The sequence below is a fragment of the Ctenopharyngodon idella genome, chromosome 2, assembly GCF_019924925.1.
Source record: "Ctenopharyngodon idella isolate HZGC_01 chromosome 2, HZGC01, whole genome shotgun sequence".
Classification (NCBI taxonomy): domain Eukaryota; kingdom Metazoa; phylum Chordata; class Actinopteri; order Cypriniformes; family Xenocyprididae; genus Ctenopharyngodon; species Ctenopharyngodon idella.
Genome location: NC_067221.1, coordinates 12606654 through 12629097, shown reverse-complemented (window position 1 = coordinate 12629097; position 22444 = coordinate 12606654). Strand labels below are relative to the sequence as shown.

The window sequence follows — 22444 nt, the reverse complement described above, 5'->3', positions numbered from 1 at the left end:
AATCACGTGATACAATGCTCTTATCTTTTAGGCTAAATACATGCTTTTACATTCTACTTAAATTCAAAAACACCTACATGTAATTACAACAGTAATTTCAGTTAGACGGATAGATAGATGGATGGATATTTTCTAAAAGAAAATTAAACGTGTCTGGGAAGTTTCAGGCTGTGCAATTTAAGACTTCCATGCATGGTTCCTTTAAAGTCCCCCTGTAGTCAATAGTTTTATCCCTTGAAACTCATCTTTTATCACCAAAATTACATATTTAAAAGTTGTTTTCCTGTGGAAAATATGTCTTCATGCCTTAAAATAGCTTGAATGTAACTCTACACCCTTGCCTCCTTTAATATACTCGGGTCAATGAAAATGCAAATTAGCCCCGCCTCCACTCACTCACGCCTGCTCAGAGATCCACTCAGTCAACTTACTGAGGTAAACACCGCACAATGGTATCGCTCTTTACAACATCGAACACATTACGTAATTAATATGATTAGCCTTTTGCTTGACTATGTTATTAAACAGCTAATAATGTGTTGCTAATGTTAAGCAAACCATGTTCCCGTTCGCCAAGTCAGACAGCTGCCTTCTAACAATCAGTATCCATTAGAAACGCTTTGAAAAACTCAGAACCTCGGTGGAGAAAGGCATATAGTTCATCATAACATCGTAATATACATCATACACCCACCATATTGCTAAATCTAAACTATTTTTCATATCAACAAAAATATACCAGGATAACCTGGCTTCTCTCGAGACTCCCCTGCTAGTTAATGGTATGCGCCAAAGTCCACTGGCACATTGATGTGATTGGTTAAAAGGTAGTTTGTGGCATCACAGACACTAGCGATTTCAAACCGCGGGTTTGAGACTGTCTTTTTTTCACTGCAGTTTAAAAGAGAAAATACTCAGCAATGGTATTGACGTGAATTTGCATATGGTTTGTCTTAAAGCATATTAAAAACACCAAATAGACATATAAACACATTAAAAACTTGATTTTCACCACAGGGGGTCTTTAAATGAACTTTAATAGGTAAATATCAATGCTGGAAAAAACAAAACTGTTAAAATAAACATTAAACTAGCAGCATCATGAGTACACGTTAGTCTGTAAAATTCATTGTCAATGACTTTACAAAACAATAAACAGCAGATACAAGTACAATTTAAGTGCAATAAGTAAGTACAGATAACATAAATGACTAAAAGAAGTAGAAAAAGGAAATAAAATGTTTTAAGTTTTTGGCTTAATTAAGCTGCCAAAGTATGCAGTAATTGTTTTCAGTTTGTTGTTCAGAAAGTTCTGCTCTACTTCCACCTTCCCACCTGGGCCAGCGAGAGATGCAATCTACACAGAGTGAAAGACGGAAAGAGGGAGGGGTATGAAGAGAAAGAGGAAGAAGACATGAGGCAGAGCAGGTGTGAGTTACCATCACAGGCAACATGGTCAGTAGTTGCTAATATCAACATATTCGTATAGTATCGTCACACTATCTTGGCTTAGGGAAAATTGTTCTTGAATTCAATCACAAGTCACGCTAATACATAGTATTTAACATTACAAGTAGCACAGTGATGGGCAAAAGGTAATGATGTATTCACTTTAGATATTATTGAAGAAATTTGCTATAGTCAAACACAGAAGACTCCGGAAAGCAGTGTGGTTTCAAAAGGTGCAACCACACTCCACCAGACAACTAGACCTTTCAGAGAAATAACAAACCATGATACAGCTGCAATTGACACATCATACGCACTAAACTAAACCCAGGTATACAGTCAACAAACACATTCTGTGAAAATAATTGATTAAATAATTATAAAATTTTGTCTGATGGACTTTGGCACCAAGTTTATATTGTACTGCTAGACAGATATGAGGCACTTAAGTGATAACAGGAACTAGAGATCTACAACAACCATCAGTACTAATAAAAAAATGCTAAAAGGAGTGAACCAAGTGACAAACCACTCAGACTATTTTGACTTTATAGGAATTAAGATCACTGGCTGATGTATTGGGTTACGAACAGCATGTTTCTATCTGTGTAAAACAGATACACAGTGCACAAATGTGGCTATGCTGTTTAACACCCACGAAACAGCAACACTTTGTTAACCACTATGGCCAAGGTGAAGAACATTATAAAATTTGTCAACTTAGCGTTAAGTTTATCTAAAGGCTAGAGTACATCTACAAGTGAACAATAACTTTTAGCATCAATATAGAAAAGGGGGTCTTCAGATTACCATTTTAAAATTTGTGTAAATAAATAAACATTACCTGTTCCATGTCCGCATTTCGAGGAAGAAAATAGACAATATTGTCTGAAATCATTTTTGACAACCTGAAAATTTCAAATGTATAGATGGTTAAGGAAGTTGGAATAGGCGGTTTGAAGCATCTTGACCACATACATTAGAAAGTATTTCATTAATGCGAGTGATGTGAAAAAGGACAAATCTGAACTTTCCACTCTAATAAAAACCTCATTTGAAAGGAAACTGTCTAGATAGAATAAAAGCACAGAGTGTAAGACTGAAAGGATATCCATCAGGAGTCATCATGGTCTTGATGTTGAAGACGTCAGCACTGAGGTACTCTGGTCCTCCCCACGGGGGACTTAGGAAAACCATGTCTGCCCTGCAGGCGCGGAGCCAACTGCAGGAAGTCTCCCTGCAGGAACTCTATCCGGTGCGCCACACCGTACACTTCTGCATTGTGCTGTGCCAGAGCCAGGCGTATGGGGTCGATGTCAATAGCGATCACTGAACGACAGAGGGAGAAAAACAACATTTCACTTACAAAAAACGTCAAAGTATTAGAGTCGGTAGCTGTATCCATTCACCTATTTTTATGCGCATTTTGAGATATCACATAAAAATAAATAAATAAATAAAAACGCTGGATAGAAACAGCAAGATGCGCATAAATTCTAATAATGTGCATACATTGGCGCTCAATTGAGGCGGAGACACTTTTTTTTTTTTTATCCACTAAGGAGGAATGCGCATAAACTACGATGAAAACATTATACTGAATAAATTCCTCGATGCGCAAAAAAATAAATAAAATAAAAATCGCGCTACTTTGTGGATGTGATTGGATAACTAGACTAACCAGTGGACCAATTACATCTCAAATAACGGTTTGATCATTCTGAAATGCCTGAGCCAAAGTCTGTCATCAGAATTATTTGGTTTAAACAATTCTCAAACAATTGCATTCCCAAACACCAGGAATCTGAACGCAAAATAACATGACAGTGTTTATTGCGTTTTGTCTGCGTGCTCTGTGGCGAACGTCATTTATAATGTAGAAAAAAAGAGCCACAGTGGCTTCCCCGATTGCAGCAACTTTCATTTTTATTACAGATATTTTGCTCCAGTTTTCCAGGAAGTGACGATTTTGTTCTCTTGAACACCTGGGATGGAAACTCAAATGTTTATTGCGATATTACAATTTTGCGCATAAGTTAAATTCGCAACTTTGGATGGAAGCATAGCTAGTGATAAACAAGAATGACCACAGGAAATACATACTATATATATATACCAAGTAAAAAGTAACATTTTCTTAACACCTTGAGTACATGAGTGTATAATCATCAAAAAAAAAAAAAAAAAATTTCCCACAAAAATATTAAGCAGCACATTTCTTCTTACTGTTTTCAACATTGATAATAATAAATGTTTCCTGAGCCGTGAATCAGCATATTAGAATAACTTCTGAAGGATCATGTGACACTGAAGACTGGAGTAATGACTGCTGAAACTTCAGCTTTGATCACAGTAATAAATTACATTTTAAAATATATTAAAATAGAAAAGTTATTTTTCAATTGTAATAATATTTTACAATATTACTGTTTTTACTGTATTTTTGATCATGAATTACAAAAGATCCTAAATTATCTACATTATTTTAATTCAAAATTTTAAAAAAAATCCATGTATGTGTTGCATTTTTAATTTATTTTTTAATAAATTAATAGACTGTGCACCATGGAAATGTGTTTTTAAACACATTTTTAGATGTCAAAACCATGTTGTACATCTCAAAAAAGATTTTCAGATGGTTTCTCAAGACAATGGAAACCAACATATAAGTGTTCTGTGCTGACGTGGTAAAAGTATAAAAAGCAACTGTACCTCTTTTCCCAGTGAGGGCAAACTGAATGGCATTGCCACCCACACCACAGAAGGCATCGATAATGAGCTCTGTACTGAAGCTGTCCTGCGCCCTCAGAGCAATGTGCTCTGCTATCTTCTCAGGAGTCACTGAGAACCAGCCCTCTGTGGAAAGAACAGAGTCACATGTTATGCACACCATAATTCAAATGAGAAGGCTTTTATCAGTTCATGCGTTCTTTCTTTTTCTTTTTGCCTCTTAAACAATATATTAAGATGACAAAAATACTATTCAAATGATAGATTAAATGCACCTTTTTATTGTAATTGTGGTAGAATTGTTTACCACCAGAGGGAGTCTGTAGCTTTCATTTTCTATTTGAAGAGCTAAAACACGGCTCTGCTTACGTCAAAGACTGTCTGTTCCTCTCTAAATATATAGCTTTTTCCATATTAGGAGGAGCCTCTGTTGACAAAAAGATGATCTAGCTGAAACTTAAAATATCTGCAATCATTTGAATGCCAGAAAACCATATATTTTGAAGAGAAGAAGTACAAAACCATATCATATGTTCATCTATTCTCTATCTCTAAACAGTTCTTACAAACCAGAGCTGTGACACTTTAAAACATAGCATCTGAGGATCTCATTCTCTGGATCTTCATCATTTTAAGGTGCTGCATTTGCGATGGGTCTGTGTCTGTGCGTGTGAGAGAGAGCTGAAGCAGAAGCAGTCAGAGAGAGTGGAGTTAAACGGAGCATGTCCTCCGCTGATTCTGTGGAGACCAACACCATCTGCTTTTAGTCTCTACAAACGCATCTCTGTTTTTCCGCCTCTCGTATTTTTCTCTCCGCTGAGAATAGAACACCTGATAAAGTAACAATCACTGGTCTGGAGCAACCATGTTTAGCACTTCCTGTTTATAGTGTGAGGTCTGGACAGCGGGCGGCACCAAGAGCCCATCAAGTATAGGTGCTCTCGAGTAAAGAACTCGCTTTTAAGTGGTATCTTAATTTTTCATAAGCTCACAAAAAAGACAAAATCTTACAGAAAGGACATTGTCAACACAATCCCCCGATTTCACAGACAACGCTTAAGCTTAGTCCTAGACTGAAGTGCATGTTTGAGCTGTTTAACTGAAAGAAACTTGCATTGACATATCTTAAAATATGTTAGTGCCATTGTTTTGTCTCAAGATGCATACCGGTAATGTTTTTTTTTTTCCTAAGGCATGTTTATAAAAGCTACTTAAATGTCCTTAAATGAGTTTTACTAATAAAATAATACTTGCATTAGTGTCATTCTACAATTTCCATCTGAAAACGTTCAACCCTACATTAAACATACCATGCTATATTGATTATTGTTTTGTTTCTTTCACATATAATTCAAGGTCACAAATAATAATTATTTATTAAGAAACACCACCGACAAAAATCTAGGTTAAGTCTGTTTTCAGGACAGAGGAACTGCAAAACCAATTCTATCATTGACCTTAATGTTTAAAGGATTAGTTCACCCAAAAATGAAAAAAATATGTCATTAATTATTCACCCTCATGTCGTTCCACACCCGTAAGACCTTCGTTCATCTTCGGAACACAATTAAGATATTTTTGATGAAATCCGATGGCTCAGCGTGGCCTCTATTGCCAGCAATGTCACTGAACCTCTCAAGATCCAGAAAGGACATATTTAAAACAGTTCATGTGACTACAGTGGTTCTACCTTAATATTATAAAGTGACGAGAATACTTTTTGTGCGCCAAAAAAACTAAATAACGACTTTTCAACAATATCTAGTGATGGATGATTTCAAAACACTGCTTCGAAGCTTTACAAATCTTTTGTTTCGAATCAGTGGTTTGGATCACGTAAACGAAGCCTCGTTTACTGAAATCACGCGACTTTGGGGCTCCGAACCACTGATTTGAAACAAAAGATTCATAAAGCTTCAAAGCAGTGTTTAAATACGTCTTTAGTACCTTTATAGATCTTGAGAGGTTCACTGACATTGCTGGCAATAGAGGCCTCACTGAGCCATTGGATTTCATCAAAAACATCTTAATTTGTGTTCTGAAGATGAACGAAAGTCTTACGGGTGTGGAACGACATGAGGGTGAGTAATTAATGACATTATTTTCATTTTTGGGTGAACTAACCCTTTAATTACCAATATAAAAAATAGCCATATGGACATTTGTTACGTGGCGGAAGTAAAATGGCTTGATAATGCCAGTTCATGTTGACTTGTAATCAGCAATCTCTCCAGACTAAATGGAGATGCAGGTGATACACAACTGAGCCCACACTCTTGATCTACCCCTCTTTCTCGCTCTCCTCAGTCCTATCAGGCAGTGCTGAAGGAAAAGAGGCTCACTATGGCTATGGGCTACTGCCTCTGTTGACATGAATAAGTGAATAGATACGATGCTCTGATCTCACTTTCAAACAGAATTCCAGATGCTTAGTGAAAGAGTTATGATTCAAAAGTGAGAGGCCTATAAAAACACATTAGTCATGGTACTTCTGAGAATTTTAAGAGAAATCTGCCGTCCGTGAGGAGAGATTTTCTAATCCCAAATAACGGGACCTTTCATGGTACCAGAAGGAAAACCGTTTGACTTGTGGTGCTGATGTTAAAAGGCATATTTCCCAAGATCAGCCCTATTAAAAACTAAATCCTAAATCAATACTATGGTTATTGCACCATAAAATTTAACAACGAAACTGACTTACTTCACAGGAAGCAAATCTTATAACATAAATACATTTGATACTTTAGCAATACTTTAGCAAAGGCCGCCGCCATGATCCTACAATGCAGGTGTTTCCAAGGCATTGCTAAATAATACAAAAACTGATTTGTAAATGCTATATATATACACACTACAACCCTGCAAAAAATATTTAAGCTTCAAAGAATATATCTTCAGAGATTACAATACAAAATTAATTAATTCATTCAGAAGTGTGTTTTGTTTTATTGCACAGGCAGATTTTTCCATAAGTATAAACAACAAAGTGTTTTTTTTTTTTTTTGCCAATTCAGTAAGACAAATTGATAACACTTTACAATAAGGTTCCATTAGTTAAGGTTAGTTGCATTAACTAATATTAAAGGGTTAGTTCACCCAAAAATTCTGTCATTAATTACTCACCCTCGTGTCGTTCCAAACCCGTAAGACCTTCGTTCATCTTCGGAACACAAATTAAGATATTTTTGATGAAATCCAAGAGCTTTCTGACTCATCCATAGACAGCAATTTAACTACCACTTTCAAGGTCCAGAAAGGTACTAAAGACATCTTTAAAATAGTCCACGTGACTGCAGTAGTTCAACGTTAATGTTATGAAGTGACGAGAATACATTTTGTGCACAAAAACAAAACAAAAATAACAAATTTATTCAACAATATCTTTTCTTCTCTGTCATTCTCATACACTGTTTACGTTCAGCACTTCCATGTTCTACGTCAGAATGCTGACTCAGTATCTTAATTTCTTAATTTGTGTTCCAAAGATGAACAAAGGGTGTGAAATGACACAAGGGTGAGTAATTAATGACAGAAATTTCATTTTTGGGTGAACTAACTCTTTAACAAACAATAAGCAATACATTTGTTACAGTACTTATCAATTGTTGTTAACATGAATAAATATACATCTGTTCATTGTTAGCTCATGTTAGTTCAGGTTCATTAACTAATGTTAACAAATACAAGTTTTGATTTTAATCATGTATTAATAAAGGCTGAGGTTAACATTAACTGAGATTAATAAATGCTTTATAAATATTTTTCATTGTTAGTTCATGTTATCTAATGTGGTTAATTAATGTTAACAAATGAAACCTTATTGTAAAGTGTTACTGATAAATTACACTTATATTAAAAGATACAATCTATGAAAACAAGTCTTCATATCCTATGTAGTGTTGCTTCTCAAGTAAATCTCAAGTAAATAAATTCAAGATGAATATTTATAACCTAATTAAGAAATAATTTTTTTGCTGTGTAATGAATTAAAGCCCATTCACACCAAAAACGATAACTGTAACAACAACTATATTAGCGTCCACACCAACGCACGATAACATTCTGTGTATTATAAGCGTGAGCTGCACTTTTGTTGCCTGCCATGTTAAATGCTCAAGCTATAGCCTACAAATAATAAAAAGACCAGAAAAGAACTCTTAAGCAGTTCTAATGAGTATAAAGGAACAAGCAACAAATAAATCCTTTACATAAAACAAAATTAGACAGGCAAAAAGCAATTAACAAGCAGGTTCATGCCTAGTTTATTATACTGTGTCCATTAAAAGAGTGACCCACTTTGGCAGTAGAGAAGAGAACACAGGTAAAGCACCAGAGCTAAAGGTTGTCCTCCTCTGAGGCTGAGCACTCTATTTGTGCAAAGAGTAGTGTGGGGAAAGAAAAGAGTGTTCTCCCGAGCGCTCTAAAAGCTGCCTGCTGTCTTGCTCTCACTTGCTCCCTCTCGCTTGCTCGCTGTCTCCCTCCCTTTTTCTCTAGTCTGACGCACGAGGTATGAGGGGCTCTGTGTATAGCGTCAGCACACACACTGCAGACAGAGCCAGCTCAGTCAGTCTGCCCACACCTACATCTGCTAGAACCTTACAAATGCACACATTTGAACGCTGACACCCTAGTTCTCAGTGTGCCCCTCTATTTGTTATTTAAATTCACAGGTCTTACTGTGAATGATTCATTAATGCATGTTATTCCAGGACAAAAAAAAATCCTTGCCCTCCTTTTCCTTGCCACTCCTAAACATCACATTTTCGGAAATAGTTTTGTAAAAATAGTTTGTAAAATAGTTTGTAATTGATGCTGACCTCAAGAATTAGGGCTGGCTGATATATTGAATATTCATAATATATTTGCAATTTTCTTTTTCAAGTTTACTGCAAATCAATCCATTTCAGTGAGTTGATTTGCTTTCATCATCATTCAGAAATGTTTGCGAAAATCTCTATGTGGCATTTTTTACATCTATTAATATGTTTAGGTAAAAACATATGCTCATAAGTACTCACTGCTGTTTATTCTATGTATTTATTTATATGCTCTATATTTATATGCATTATTATATTGGTACATATAAATGAAAATAATTTAAAAAAAAAGTAGATTTTAACTGCATTTTAGTTCATTTTTAATCTATTTGGCTACAATGGCTATTTGTTCGAATTAGGGCTGGGAAGCGATTAAAATTTTTAATATAATTAATTACATGATGTGGCAATTAATAGAATTAATCGCAAATTTATCATACATCAAATTTGGCTGAGAAATTATACCCAAAAGATAATTTGAAGTCATTACTGTGTAAAGCATCAAATAGACATTTCAAAAAGTAGATTCAGAAAGAAATATTTTATTTGATTCAACATAGAATTTATTACACAAACTTTTGGACCATGAGGTTACGTAAATGATGACTGAATTTAAATTTTTGGGTGAACTACATGTTAAATATATGAAATGACATATGGTCAACTGATGCTTTATAAATCATTTTCTTAGAGAAGTTAATTTACTGAAGGCTACCAAAAAAGCTAGGTTATGAAGGGGGCGACGCGTCACGCAGACACAATAGCGCTGTATGACATATGTATCACTTTTATTTTGTTTTTCCTTTTTTATTCAAAATATTCACAAACTTGTTAACTATAGCCTATCATGAACTATAAGCTATATAGGCACTGAGCACCCTCGGAAGAATATGAGATATTCTCCATTAATTTTAACCAATAAAAACGACTGCAGCTTTCAGACGTGATGTTCCTTACATTTTTATAGTTCACTTGAGGCAGTTACTATGACATATTTTAAAGACGCATGTCGAGTAAGCATCAATGTAATGTGCAGCACAAATCTCCACAAAAATCATGCGCTCTCAATAGTGTCCTCATGGCTCTACTCTGGCTCAGATATTATGTGTACGCACTCAGTTATGGTTATATTTAAAGTCTATTTAAGTGTCTGAAACTTAAAATAAACTTTGTGGTTGAAAACACTGAATAGTTGTGATATGAAAAGCAATGAGCGCATCCATCTCTGCCTCAGCGCCAGCCAACTCGTGAAAGCAGTGAATGTTCTGATCTTACCGGTGTTGTCGTACGCTTCAAAGGGTTCAAATCGATCGCCTTTCATATCTTGAATTTTATGGACATTCTTACTGCATTCTATAGGCTATATCATGCAGTGAGTTGTTGCCCTGCTTTATATTTATCATCAGTCAACTGTATGAAATGTCGTACAGAACAGATGACCTATGTAGGTCTAGGGGCGGGGTAAGTGCGTTAAAAATTAACGCATTATTTTTTTCTGTAATTAATTAATCTAATTAACGCGTTAAATTCCCAGCCCTAGTTTGAATATTATGGTTATAAAACATCATCATAAGACTGAAAAAGTTGGCATTTTTAGTTCAATAGGTTGGCTATCTTTGTAATTTTTCACAATTTATAATTTTTCACAATTTATAAAAAGGGTTAGTTCACACAAAAATGAAAATTATACCATAATATACTTACCCTCAAGCTATCCTAGGTGTATATGACTATCTTCTTTCAGACAAACACAATCAGAGTTTTATTAAAAAATATTCTGGCTCTTCCAAGCTTTATAATGAGAGTGAATAGTAAACAAGATTTTGAAGCCCAAAAAAAGCACACCCATCCATCATAAAAGTAATCCATGCGGCTCCAGGGGGTTAATAAAGGCCTTCTGAAGCAAAGCGATGCGGTTTTGTAAGAAAAATATCCATATTTATAACTTTATAAACTATAATCACTAGCTTTCAGTAAATTCTCGTTTTAAACTTCTAATTCATGACCAGTGTTTTGTTTTGCTCTATCCTCTGTGCTTCCGTGTTCGTCAAAGCGTCAGGTCAAAGTTCACTCTTCAGCCAGAATCAACTCACATACGGAAGCCAGGGATTCTAGTTTATAAAGTTATAAATATTGATATGTTTCCTTACAAAAATGCATCTGTTCGCTTCAGAAGGCCTTTATTAACCCCCTGGAGCCGTATAGATTATATTTATGATGAATGGATGCATTTATTTGAGGCTTCAAAATCTCAGTTACTATTCATTCCCATTATTAAGCTTGGAAGAGCCAGAATATTTAACTCAGATTGTGTTTGACTGAAAAAAGTAAGTAATATACACCTAGGATGACTTGAAGGTGAGTAAATTATGCAATAATTTTCATTTTTGTGTGAACTATCCCTTTAATGTCCCTGACGCTGTAGCAATGATTTGTAAGTCGCTTTGAATAAAAGAGTCTGCTAAATGAATACAAGTAAATGTAAATAAATGAAACAAATTCATGATTTGCCTAAAATAAAGATGGTGGCTTTGTGCTGACTCACCATGGTCAAGTTTGATGCCCTCATCGAACCTGGAAAACAGACGGTAGCGCTGGGCCCAGTACTTGGCCAGCTCCGGTTCTGCTGCAATCTCAGGTGGCATCTCCACATCTTTTCTCCTTTTCCTGTTCTTTCTCTTGTTCTTTTTAAAGGCCTGCACACTCTCAGCTGGGAAAGGAAACAGTGTGATTATATCAAATTACCAGTGAACACTAAATGAGAAGCCTAACTGTGTTAATGGTTGGCTTGTATGTTATCGGAGCACAGACAGCAATTATCTCATTTGTATCAGCACTTTGTATCAGAGCACATTGCTGACCTCCTTCAGCATCCTCTGGAGCATCTGGGAGCAAAAAGTCAGGGATATCTATGGGCTGCAGCTCTCCTCTGGGATCCGAATCGTCGTCCTGTCTTTCTTCTGGCTCTGTGAAGACACACTGAATGTTCTGCTGATGTTCCTCACTTTTTTCACATCTTTTGTTGTGCTGAGGAGTCTTCTCATACTTTTTTTCATCTCTCTCATTATTTGCTTCTTCCTCGTCCTCCTTTCGTGTAGGTAGACTGTCCTCTTCTGCTCTCTCACATGGCCCAATCAGAGCTTCAGGCATGGAGGCTGGGGTCAACCCCTCAGAGACAGCATCAGTCTGAACCTGCTGCAGGAAACTCTGGACCTGTGAGGGTATGAGTGAATGTTGAGCTTTTATAAGAAGAAACAAACCCAAATACTGCACACCATGGTCTAATCACTAGTTGTATGGCACTACTTTCTGTAACGGGCTTTTGAACAATATTTATTATTAAAAGGCTAATTCAAACAGAAATGTTTATCTTATATTCTAATGTTGGGAAAAATATACACTGTCAAAATATTACATATACACTACTGTCCAAAACCTGGGGTTGTTAAGAGTTTTTTTTAATTAGCCTTTTATGCTCACTAAAGATTTATTTGATCAAGAGTACAGTGTGAAATAATATTACAATTTAAAATAACTATTTACTATTATAATATATTTTAAAATTTATTTTTTGCTGTGATGACAAAGCTGAATTTTCAGCGTCAATACTCTGGTCTGCAGTGTCACATGATCCTTCAGTAACCATTCTAATAAATAAATACATTTGTGCTCAAGAAACATTTCTTCTTATTATCATTATCGAATAACTGTTGTGCTGCTTAATGTATATTTTTTGGGCCCATGATACAGTTTTTTCAGGAATCTTTGATGTTCAATAGCTCAAAACAACAACATTTATTTGAAATAGATTTATTTTGTAACAATGTAAAAGTCTTTGCTGTCAATTTTGATCTATATTTTGATATATGTATATATAAACATTTAGTAGTGTATATTTCAGGAACAGGGTCCCTCACTAAGGCATCATCATATTTGGGGTCCTTGAAATTTATTTATTTATTTTACGGCTTTATCTCCACCAAAGGCTTTTTTCATCAAATTAGCTTAAAATAAAAGAGAATGACAAAGAAGATTCTTACATTACAATTAAAAACTACATAATTCAATCTGATGGGTACTTGGAATCAAAAAGTCTGGTATCGGGCATCGCTAATAGCAGCAGAACTTAAGGACTCAATGTGCTCAAAGGAAGCCTCAACAAAGTCTTGTTTAGGCATCCAGCCTGAAAAGATACTGGTGATAATGTCTGTTGCAGTAAAGTTTTCGTCCTCCACCAAATCAATTTGTGCTACAGAGAAATCAATTCTAGAGCACTGCAGTAAATTGGTCTAGTCTCTTTACTGGCTAAAATCCAGAGGGGGGGGTGGTGGTGGTGGTGGTGGTGGTGGGGATCCACCTTGAAAAAGTACATCTATACGATGACTAGATGCACTGGGTTGAAAACAACAATTCATCTCTTTTCTTCTTGAATATTCAACATGCCAGTGACCAAATCTGAACCTGTCCTGTGTGTGTTTGACAGCTGGGAACGTGTGTGTTTGTGTCAAGGGTGAGACTGGAGGTTAGAGTGGTCTGTCTGCGTGACGGGAGCTGACAGCGTGCAGTAAGCAGGTGCTGCGTGACAGCGCTCTGATGGGATGGGGTGTGGGTAGATGAAGCAGCTCTGTGCAGACTGCATAAAGTGTCAGCCTCACTGCTTCTGGCTCTTTGCCCACTCTCTACCACATTGTTCTCTCACACACACACACACACAACTCTGAACAATTTACACTGTGCTCCACTGATCCATAGTAAGGCGACCAGAATGATACATCTTACATGTAATCCCACAAAATCCATGCGTCAATAAAACCTCAGGGAACACCACAAACATACGCATTTCATTGTTCAGTTAAAGCACTGCAGTTGCGGACAGCTGGGTGCCTAGTAGTATAGAGGATCTTAAGCACGAAGGACTACAAACTGCATGATAAAAAAGTAAGAACTTTATCCTCCAGAAGGGTCTCTGACAAAAAAAAAAAAAAAATATCATGACCATACCACTCACTGGCGGTGGTAATATTGGTAGTATCAAGTTCATTACTGTTCAAAAGTTTAGGGTCAGAAAGAATTTTTTTAAAATAAATTCATATTTTATTCAGTAAGGATGCATTAAATTGATCATAAGTGACTGTAAAGACATTTTATAATATTAGAAAATATTTCTTCTTCAAATAAATGCTGTTCTTTCTTTTTCAACATTGATGATAATAAGAAATGTTTCTTGAGCACCAAATCAGCATATTAAAATGATTTCTGAAGGATCATGTGACACCGAAGAATTTTAAAATGAAATATTTCACAATATTACAGTTTTTACTTTATTTTTGATCAAATAAATGCAATGACTTTATTCAACAATTTCTTCACTTCCATGTCAGTCAGTCTCCTACGCTATTGAGAAGAATGTTAAGAAATTGTTGAATAAAGTCATTATTTTTGTTTGTTTTTTGCACACAAAAAGTATTTGTGTTGCTTCATAACATTAAGGTTGAACCACTGTAGTCACGTTGACTATTTTTAACAATGTCTTTACTACCTTTCTGGGCCTTAAAAATGGTAATTGCGTTTCAGTCTATCGGAGCCCAGAAAGCTCATGGATTTCATCAAAAATATCTTAATTTGTGTTCAGAAGATGAACGAAGGTCTTATTGGTTTGGAATGACATGAGGGTGAGTAATTAATGACAATTTTTCATTTTTGGGTGAACTATCCCTTTAACAAAAACATTACTGACAACAAACTTTTGAACAGTAGTGTATCTTGAGGCAATGTGCCTGTGTATGTGAATAAAAAAATGCACAACCCGCAAAAAGAAATTGCCCGTTTCTGTGAGGTATTAATGTAAACAGTCACTTTGTCTTATGTTAACGTAAACAAGAACTTTTTTATTTAAATATCAGCTCTGTGCATAAGCCTTGCATTCATTGTTCTTAATTTATTTCTTTGTTCGCACTCAGTGGGAAATTATGAAGGCAATGGCATTGTTTTCATTTTTGTTCATAGTTATAAATATACTTAACTTTTATAATTAAAAAAATGTCCATTGTCTACTGCATCCCAAGAGCTATTAAATCTAATCTACTCTCTGCAGCCCTGACATCCAAAATTGTCTTTTGCTGACCTGATGCAGTCGTTTTTGGGCAAATTAAGATAAAATAAAAGCAAGATTAGACAAAATATTTAAGGACTAGTTCAACCTAAAATGAAAATTCTACCATTTTTCACCTTCACCTTCATATTTGAACTTTTTGATAACACTGAAACAAAAGAACCAAACGGAGCTTGATTTCTCTTGGACAGGTCACTATATGCTTTTGTTCAGTGTGAACATTCCTCAAAACTTCTGACTAAATATTTGGGTGAATCATGTCTTTAAAAATGAAATGTACATGCGGCAAAAACAGACTCACTTTTTGAAGGGTTTTGCTGATCTTTGGCTTTGTGGATTGTGGTCCATCATCAGTAAAAAAGATGTGCTTGTTGATCTTGCAGGCTGCTTTTTTTCTTTCCTCAGGGGGCTTTCTGTTCTCCTCACTCCTCCTGCCTGCGTATGGACCCTGGCCTGCTTTCAGCTTCACAACGCTGTCAAACCTGCCAAGACAAAAAGCATTTGGATGTTAACGGAGCCTCTGATTATTTTCAAAGCAGTAAAGCGGTGTCTAGCCTCTGTCTGGGGTCTTACTTGGGCTGTGGACCACGTTTCAGCCCAAGAGCATCCCACGCCTCCTCAACCGGCACCTCCGCAAGCTCCTCGGCATCCAGCTCATGACTGTCAACAGAGTAGCAAAACTCTTTAAAGTCACTACAATCAATTTAATGCATTCATGGTGAATAAAAGTATTAATTTCTTTCAATTTAATTTCGTTTTTGCAGTTTGACAGTCCCTGGGCACTATGAACTTTGTACTGTGTAATGATTATGCAAAAATGTATCATTTTGTGTTCAATAGAAAAAAATAGAAACAGATTTGGAATGAAATCAGTAAAAAAATAATGATAAAATATGCGTATAATATAAACCATAAACATGAAATATGTAAGTCTGATACAACACAATATACTAAAAAACAGCTTACGCTCTCTTCACTTTAGCTCGTCTGTTCTCTGGAGGTTCATCATCATCATCGCTCTGATCATCATTGGATCTGTTCTTTATGGGTTGTCCACTCTGATTATTCAAAGGCGCAGAGGTGTGTTTCATGTTGCCATCTGAAATCACACACTTTCAGTTTATAATAGCTACGTTATCATTATAAATTATGTCTGAGTCTTATACTGCCTGATGTATACAGCATAAGAGCCGTTCCAGCGGTACAAAAAAGGGTGCTGTTTAGATGGCATCAGTCATGGCCTGCCAATCAGGATGACAAGAGCCATTTTTAGAGCAACTGCGAGTGGATTGTGATCAATTTGTGCTCTCTTTCACATGTACCGGCATTAAAAATTCATAGGCCAAAGTCACATGCTCCCTTCATTCAACAGCTGACATCTTTTGATATGATGCATTAAACATTCAGGCAGAGCCAAGCTTAGGCTGCAAAAAAAGACCTCTGGGGAAAACGATCTGCTTTTACACGTGGGCCACTGTCATAGAGAAACCAGAATTGTGGCTTGATATCATGGAGATACTGACAGTGTGATGATGACATCATGATTACAGGTGGCTCCATCAGAGCATACTGAGCAGGCCAACTCCAAAAAAAAAAAGAAAAAAAAAAAAAAAAGGGTTAAAGTCAACATGACACCTACATTGACTTCTTTTTTTACTTGCCTAATACATGCTTCCTGTTTTTATTTTACTGAAACGACTTTTCTTTTCAGCTGACATCACAAATCCCTTTTACTTCTGCAACCCTGTTGCTTTTTTTACCCATGCAACCAGTCCAAAAAAAAACAAAACAACAACAACAACAACAACAACAACAATCTCTATCTGATCAACTTCTTACTTTGTGATCCTCTACAGGGTTTATAAAAGTGCTGTCCAACTTGGATTTTTATATTTTACTGTGAAAGCATGAAACCAAAATGCAGGTTTTGCATACACACAAACAATACTTTAAAAATGTTCTTTAAAATATGCACAAAATGCATGTTTATGTCTTTCTTTCTTTAATTTTTGAGGAAAACATTCCAGGATTTTTCTCTATATAGTGGACTTCAACGGTTACCAAAGGGTTGAAGGTCTAAGTGTCAGTTTCAGAGCAGCTTCAAGGGGCTTTACATGATCCCAGCCGAGGAATAAGGGTCTTATCTAGTGAAACGATCTGTCATTTTCTAAAAATAAATAAATAAATAAATAAATAAAATACAAATTTATATACTTTTTAACCACAAATACTCGTCTTGCACTGCTCTGCGATGCGCCACGCATAATGTAATCATGTTGGAAAGGTCAAGTACCGCGGTACGACGAAAAACTCCATCTCATTTTCTCCTCCAACTTCAAAATCATCCAACATCGTTGTTTTACCTTTTTTTTTGTAAAGCCCATTTGACCCACTGTGCGTTCAGACCGCCGCCGGCGAAAGCTTCAAAATTCGCTTTGGCTGCCCTGCTAACGACGCTGTATTGTGAGTTCAGACTGCCACCAGCGGCAGCGTCAAAGTAACCGGCAACCAATCGGAATGTAGAAGTCCTCCACTTGAGAGGGTTCCAGAGAACGCAGACAACAAATTGCTTAGCTGGAGAAAATAACGATAAATGTCATTAGGCTTAAATATACAGTGCATACAGCTATAAATGTATATAGTAAATATATAGGCATACAGCTATGCCATTTCAGACATAGCATGCAAACAATGTCAGACATCTTGGTCCATGCATCATTTTTTTTTATTTATGCCCCTGTACACAAACAGGGACACTCGTTGAGAAACCCGTCACGGCAATTATCCACCTCTCCTCCATTTTGCTTGGGAACTAATGTTTGGTCGGAAAAGTTTACACGACTGCGTTCTCTGGAATCCTCTCAAGCGGAGTACCTCTACATTCCAATTAGTTGTCGCCGAACCACGTCATAGTTCATTACCATAAAGTTGACCTGACTTCAACTCTCCTCGACGCCCACACCGTCCAAGACGTGCCGCGCCGCTGCTCGCCGCCGACTCACATTGAAAATGAATGACTTCCTGTCACTTTGACGGCGGCGTGAACACAGTTAGTCTTTCCATGTTCGCTTTGTAAACACTTGAAGTCCACTATATGGAGAAAAATCCTGGAATGGTTTCCTCAAAAACCTTAATTTCTTTTTGACTGAAGAAAGAAAGACATGAACATCTTGGATGACATGGGGTGGGGTGGGGGGGATAAGATTATAAGAATTTTAATTTTAAAGTGAACTAATCCTTTAAGAGACAGAGATACTTAAAGGGACATTTCACCTAAAAATTAAAATTCTGTCATTTTATTTATTTAATTCCAAACCTGTATGACTTTCTTTCTTCTGTGGAACATAAAAGATGATATTTTGAAAAAAAAAAAAATTATTTTGTCCATTCAAAAGAAGTCAATGGTCACCAAAACTATTTGTTTACCAACACTGTTCAAAATATCTTCTGTGTTCCCCTGAAGAAATAAAGTCACACAGGTTTGGAACAACATGACTGTGAATTAATGACTGAACCTTAATTTTTGGGTGAATTATCCCTTTATTTTGATGGTTATTTAAGTGTGTCAATGCTAGGGGTGGTTAATAACCACTCAATTACTCTATGTTGTTTATTTCTAATGAGTTTAAATATGTCTGAACATTATTTACATTCTGAATGGCAGAAAATTGAACACACACAATGGGCCCATGCTGTAACATGCAGTGACAGAATAAATCTTAACTTATATTACATCTGAACTAGATTCAAAATGCTGAAAGTAGGTCATGGAGCAGGAAGGTGTTGACACATTTGGGTTTAGCATCACTGTGGGAACACCACAGTCCCCATAGCTAATTAACAAAGGCATCTCAAACAAAGAAATACATGCACTAACCAGATGTGTCAGTGCAGCCTCTACGTGACGATGACCTTTTGCGGTTTCCACCATCACAGGGCTCATCAGCGCAGTTACAGGCCAAAGACTGCCGGTCGCCATCATCGCTGTCAACTTCCTCAGTCAATAAGCTCAGGCTGCTTATGAGATGTGTAACGCTGATCGCATTTGCTTTCGATCCTTCTTTCATCTGATTGTTGAGTGCCTCTGTTTCTCCTCGGCTGCCCTGATATTCCTCAGAAGCAGTGGTTGTGCTAAGGGAATCGTCCACCGTCCAGCCTTGGGCGGACCAGTAGTAAAACTGTTCCCAGTAGTACTGGTATGTTTGTTGGCAGTGCTCGTCCCAGTCTGCCTCTGAGCGGGAACAGTCCTGCGCCATATTACTGGAATTTTCGGGGTGTTTCTCCATCCAGCTTTGCCATAGCAGACCCTCCCCGTGCTGCTGCCAGTATCTCAGCCAGGCCTCCTCTGACATGGGACATGTCTGTTCAGCGGGGGTCTCAGCGATGTCACTCACAGCACACTGCTGGTTCTGCTCAGAGTCCTCGTCTGTGCCGGCATAATCTGGGGGGGTTTCCAAATGCTTGATGGTTCTTTTGTTCTTCATCCTCACTAAAACTTGGCCCTTAAAGATGAGAAAAAAAGCATTCATTTTGGGCCACAGCCAAGTCATTTCCTAAAGTAAATGGGGTAAAACTTCACAGCAACATTCATTAATAACAATTTACATAAAAAAAAAAAAAAAAAAAGAGAGAGAAGCTTCACTGCACAGGATAATCCAAGGACTCACAGGCCCCCTTCACATCTGGCCATTAACATGCCCTTTACACGCATATATTAAAAGCCAGGTGTAAATGTATCTGAGGCACATTGTGATCAGACAACTGAACTATGTTTGATGAATGTGTAAATGCTAATGCTTTTTTTTTTTTTCGTTATTTGCAAACGCAATCCAGTTCAGGAACATCTAGACATTAATGCCAGGTGCATCGGAGCCCACACAAAGATAATGGCTACATACAGTCATTAATGATTAAGCTGGCAATGCACAATGTTAAGAATTAAGGATAATAACATTTTTAAATGTGTTTTAAAATGTAATTTACTCCTGTGATGGCGGAGCTGAATTTTCAGCAGTCATTACTCCAGTTTTCAGTGTCACATGACCTCCAGAAATCATTCTAATATGCTGATTTGGTGCTTCAGAAACATTTCTTATTATTATAAATGTTAAAAACATTTTTTTTTATTTTTTTTTTTGATACATTACCATTCAAAACTTTGCCGTAAAACTGACATTCAAAAGTAACCGTAAAGACATTTATGTTAAAAAAGTTTTCTATTTCAAATAAATACTGTTCATTGAACTTTCTATTCATCAAAGAATCATGGGGAAAAAATGTTTCCACAAAAATATTAAGCAGCAAAAAAAATTGTTTTCAACACTGATAATAAGAACCATTATTTATAATTGAGAAGCAATAATAAATGATAATAATTGAACACCAAATCAGAATATTAGAATGATTTTGATGGATCATGTGAAACTAAAGACTGGACTAATGATGCTGAAAATTCAACTCTGCCATCACAGGAATAAATGACATTTTAAAATATACAGAAATCAGTTATTTTAAATTGTAATAATATTTCACAATATTACTTTTTTACTGTATTTTTGATCAAATAAATGTAATCTATCTTGGTGAGCATAAGAGACATATTATTCTTATTATAAACCTTATTTATTCCAAACTTTTGACTGGTAGTGTATATATAAATATCTAAAGTCCACAGTAGAATGTCCAATTGTGGTTCAAATATGTGCTCAAGAGCACCCTCTGTGCGGCTGACAGGCACGTTCAATGCAGACACTAGTGTGGACATCAGTCTACTACCTAGTCGGTACCCCATTATGATTCCAATGTATGGAGGACTACAGAAGCTGGGGGTTTTGAGACAAGGCTTTCTTTTAAAATAATTATTAGAATAAGCAATGTTCCCATAAATGGACAGCCATGGTGTCCAATAACATCAAGGTCATCATGCATCCAACAGACATACAGTTCTCCTCTGTTTTGATGAGCTGGCAAACTCCACAGGAAGCCCCAAACTGGCCATAAGCATGGTCTCTTCATCAACAATGGCCTCTTCTTCCTCCTCCTCCTCCTCTTCCTCATCCACAGAACAGTTAGGATCCTCCAAAAGCTCTTCCCTATCATTAGCTTCAACATCTACTGAAAAACAAACAAACAAATGTAATTACTTGAGCATTATAAGCTATATACTGACCATAACATATTGCAGGTGAAAATCGTGAAAAATCATCAAGGCTAAATCAGTGGTTCTTCAAAGAGAAGAACCGTTTTTGAGGGAGTGAATTAAAATAAGAAATATCTCAATTTTTAAAATGTTTTTGACTCATTTTAAGTCATCTTAAGGCCCCCCTGGAAGTTTGTTGAGAGGCTACCTGGTTGAGAACCATTGTCAGATAGTCGATATGCAAATGGTCATAATTGTGTTCATATACTATCAGAAATTAACAAGAAAACTGTACCTTGAGATTGATTGGCAGTCTGACTCAGAATGGCTTTAAAATCTGACCGATACAATTCTCGATCACTGTCGATGAAAATAAGAGAAAATGAGTTTTCACAATAGTAAAATGGCAACCTAGTGGCCAGTGTGACACAGTGAGTGTTTATGTCGCTTTCTGTCTGTTTTACTTCATGAACACAAGTAAATATGGAGCAGTTCAAGTTTCAGTTGTTGTCCTACTATGCAGTCCTGCTGAAAAACAATTCAGCCTAAGATGGATGGATCTTAACTGGTCTACCAGTCTAGCCTGTTCTGTTGTCTCCTTTTTAGGCACTTCTCTGCTCCTCAGGTCAGTCAAGACCAGCTAACCAAGTAATTTTCAGCATCTGTGCATTAAAATCTAACTTTCTGAACGCACTTAACTTAATTAAACTGCATACACACTATATGAGCTGCTCACAACGCAATCTTGTTCATCATAAATACATACTTGACATAAGCTCTGGAGCACAAACAATGTATTGTCATCTCTCTTTCTTCACCCTGATAGAAGATGATATCGGCTAGAGGAACAACATTCCGCTCGCCGTAACCAATCATGACAGACGCATGAGTGACACCTGTCAACAGGATCAACCCGAGATTTTCCTACAAACCTCTCTATAAGACGTCTTATAATCTTATAATCGCTCTTTTAGACAGACATTGCAAATAAAAACGACAGCGAGAAGCTATATATAAATGTACTAATCGATTAAAACGAGGAAGATTAAAATTAATACTACAATATCGGTCTAATTTTATGCACACGTTTAAGACGAATTTCCCCCCTCGTGTTTTGGAAATTGCCCGTCAAGTTAAAAGACTTTTAATACGTTTACAATACTAACATGGCTTTTATAAAGGTTTAAGACTTTTATT

General features: G+C 36.4%; 1 protein-coding gene across 1 annotated transcript; it reads right to left on the bottom strand.

Annotated features, from left to right (window-relative positions):
• Positions 1 to 1019: 1019 nt before the first annotated feature.
• On the bottom strand, positions 1020 to 22357 carry tgs1 (trimethylguanosine synthase 1). The gene is given in 14 exon segments (XM_051911334.1): positions 1020 to 1357; positions 2294 to 2372; positions 2561 to 2649; positions 2651 to 2778; positions 4162 to 4305; positions 11542 to 11706; positions 11858 to 12209; positions 15410 to 15590; positions 15682 to 15768; positions 16075 to 16207; positions 18986 to 19610; positions 21050 to 21222; positions 21543 to 21607; positions 22014 to 22357. Coding segments are annotated over 14 exon segments (2445 nt in total). The 5' UTR covers positions 22124 to 22357; the 3' UTR covers positions 1020 to 1243.
• Between the last annotated feature and the right edge of the window lie 87 nt (positions 22358 to 22444).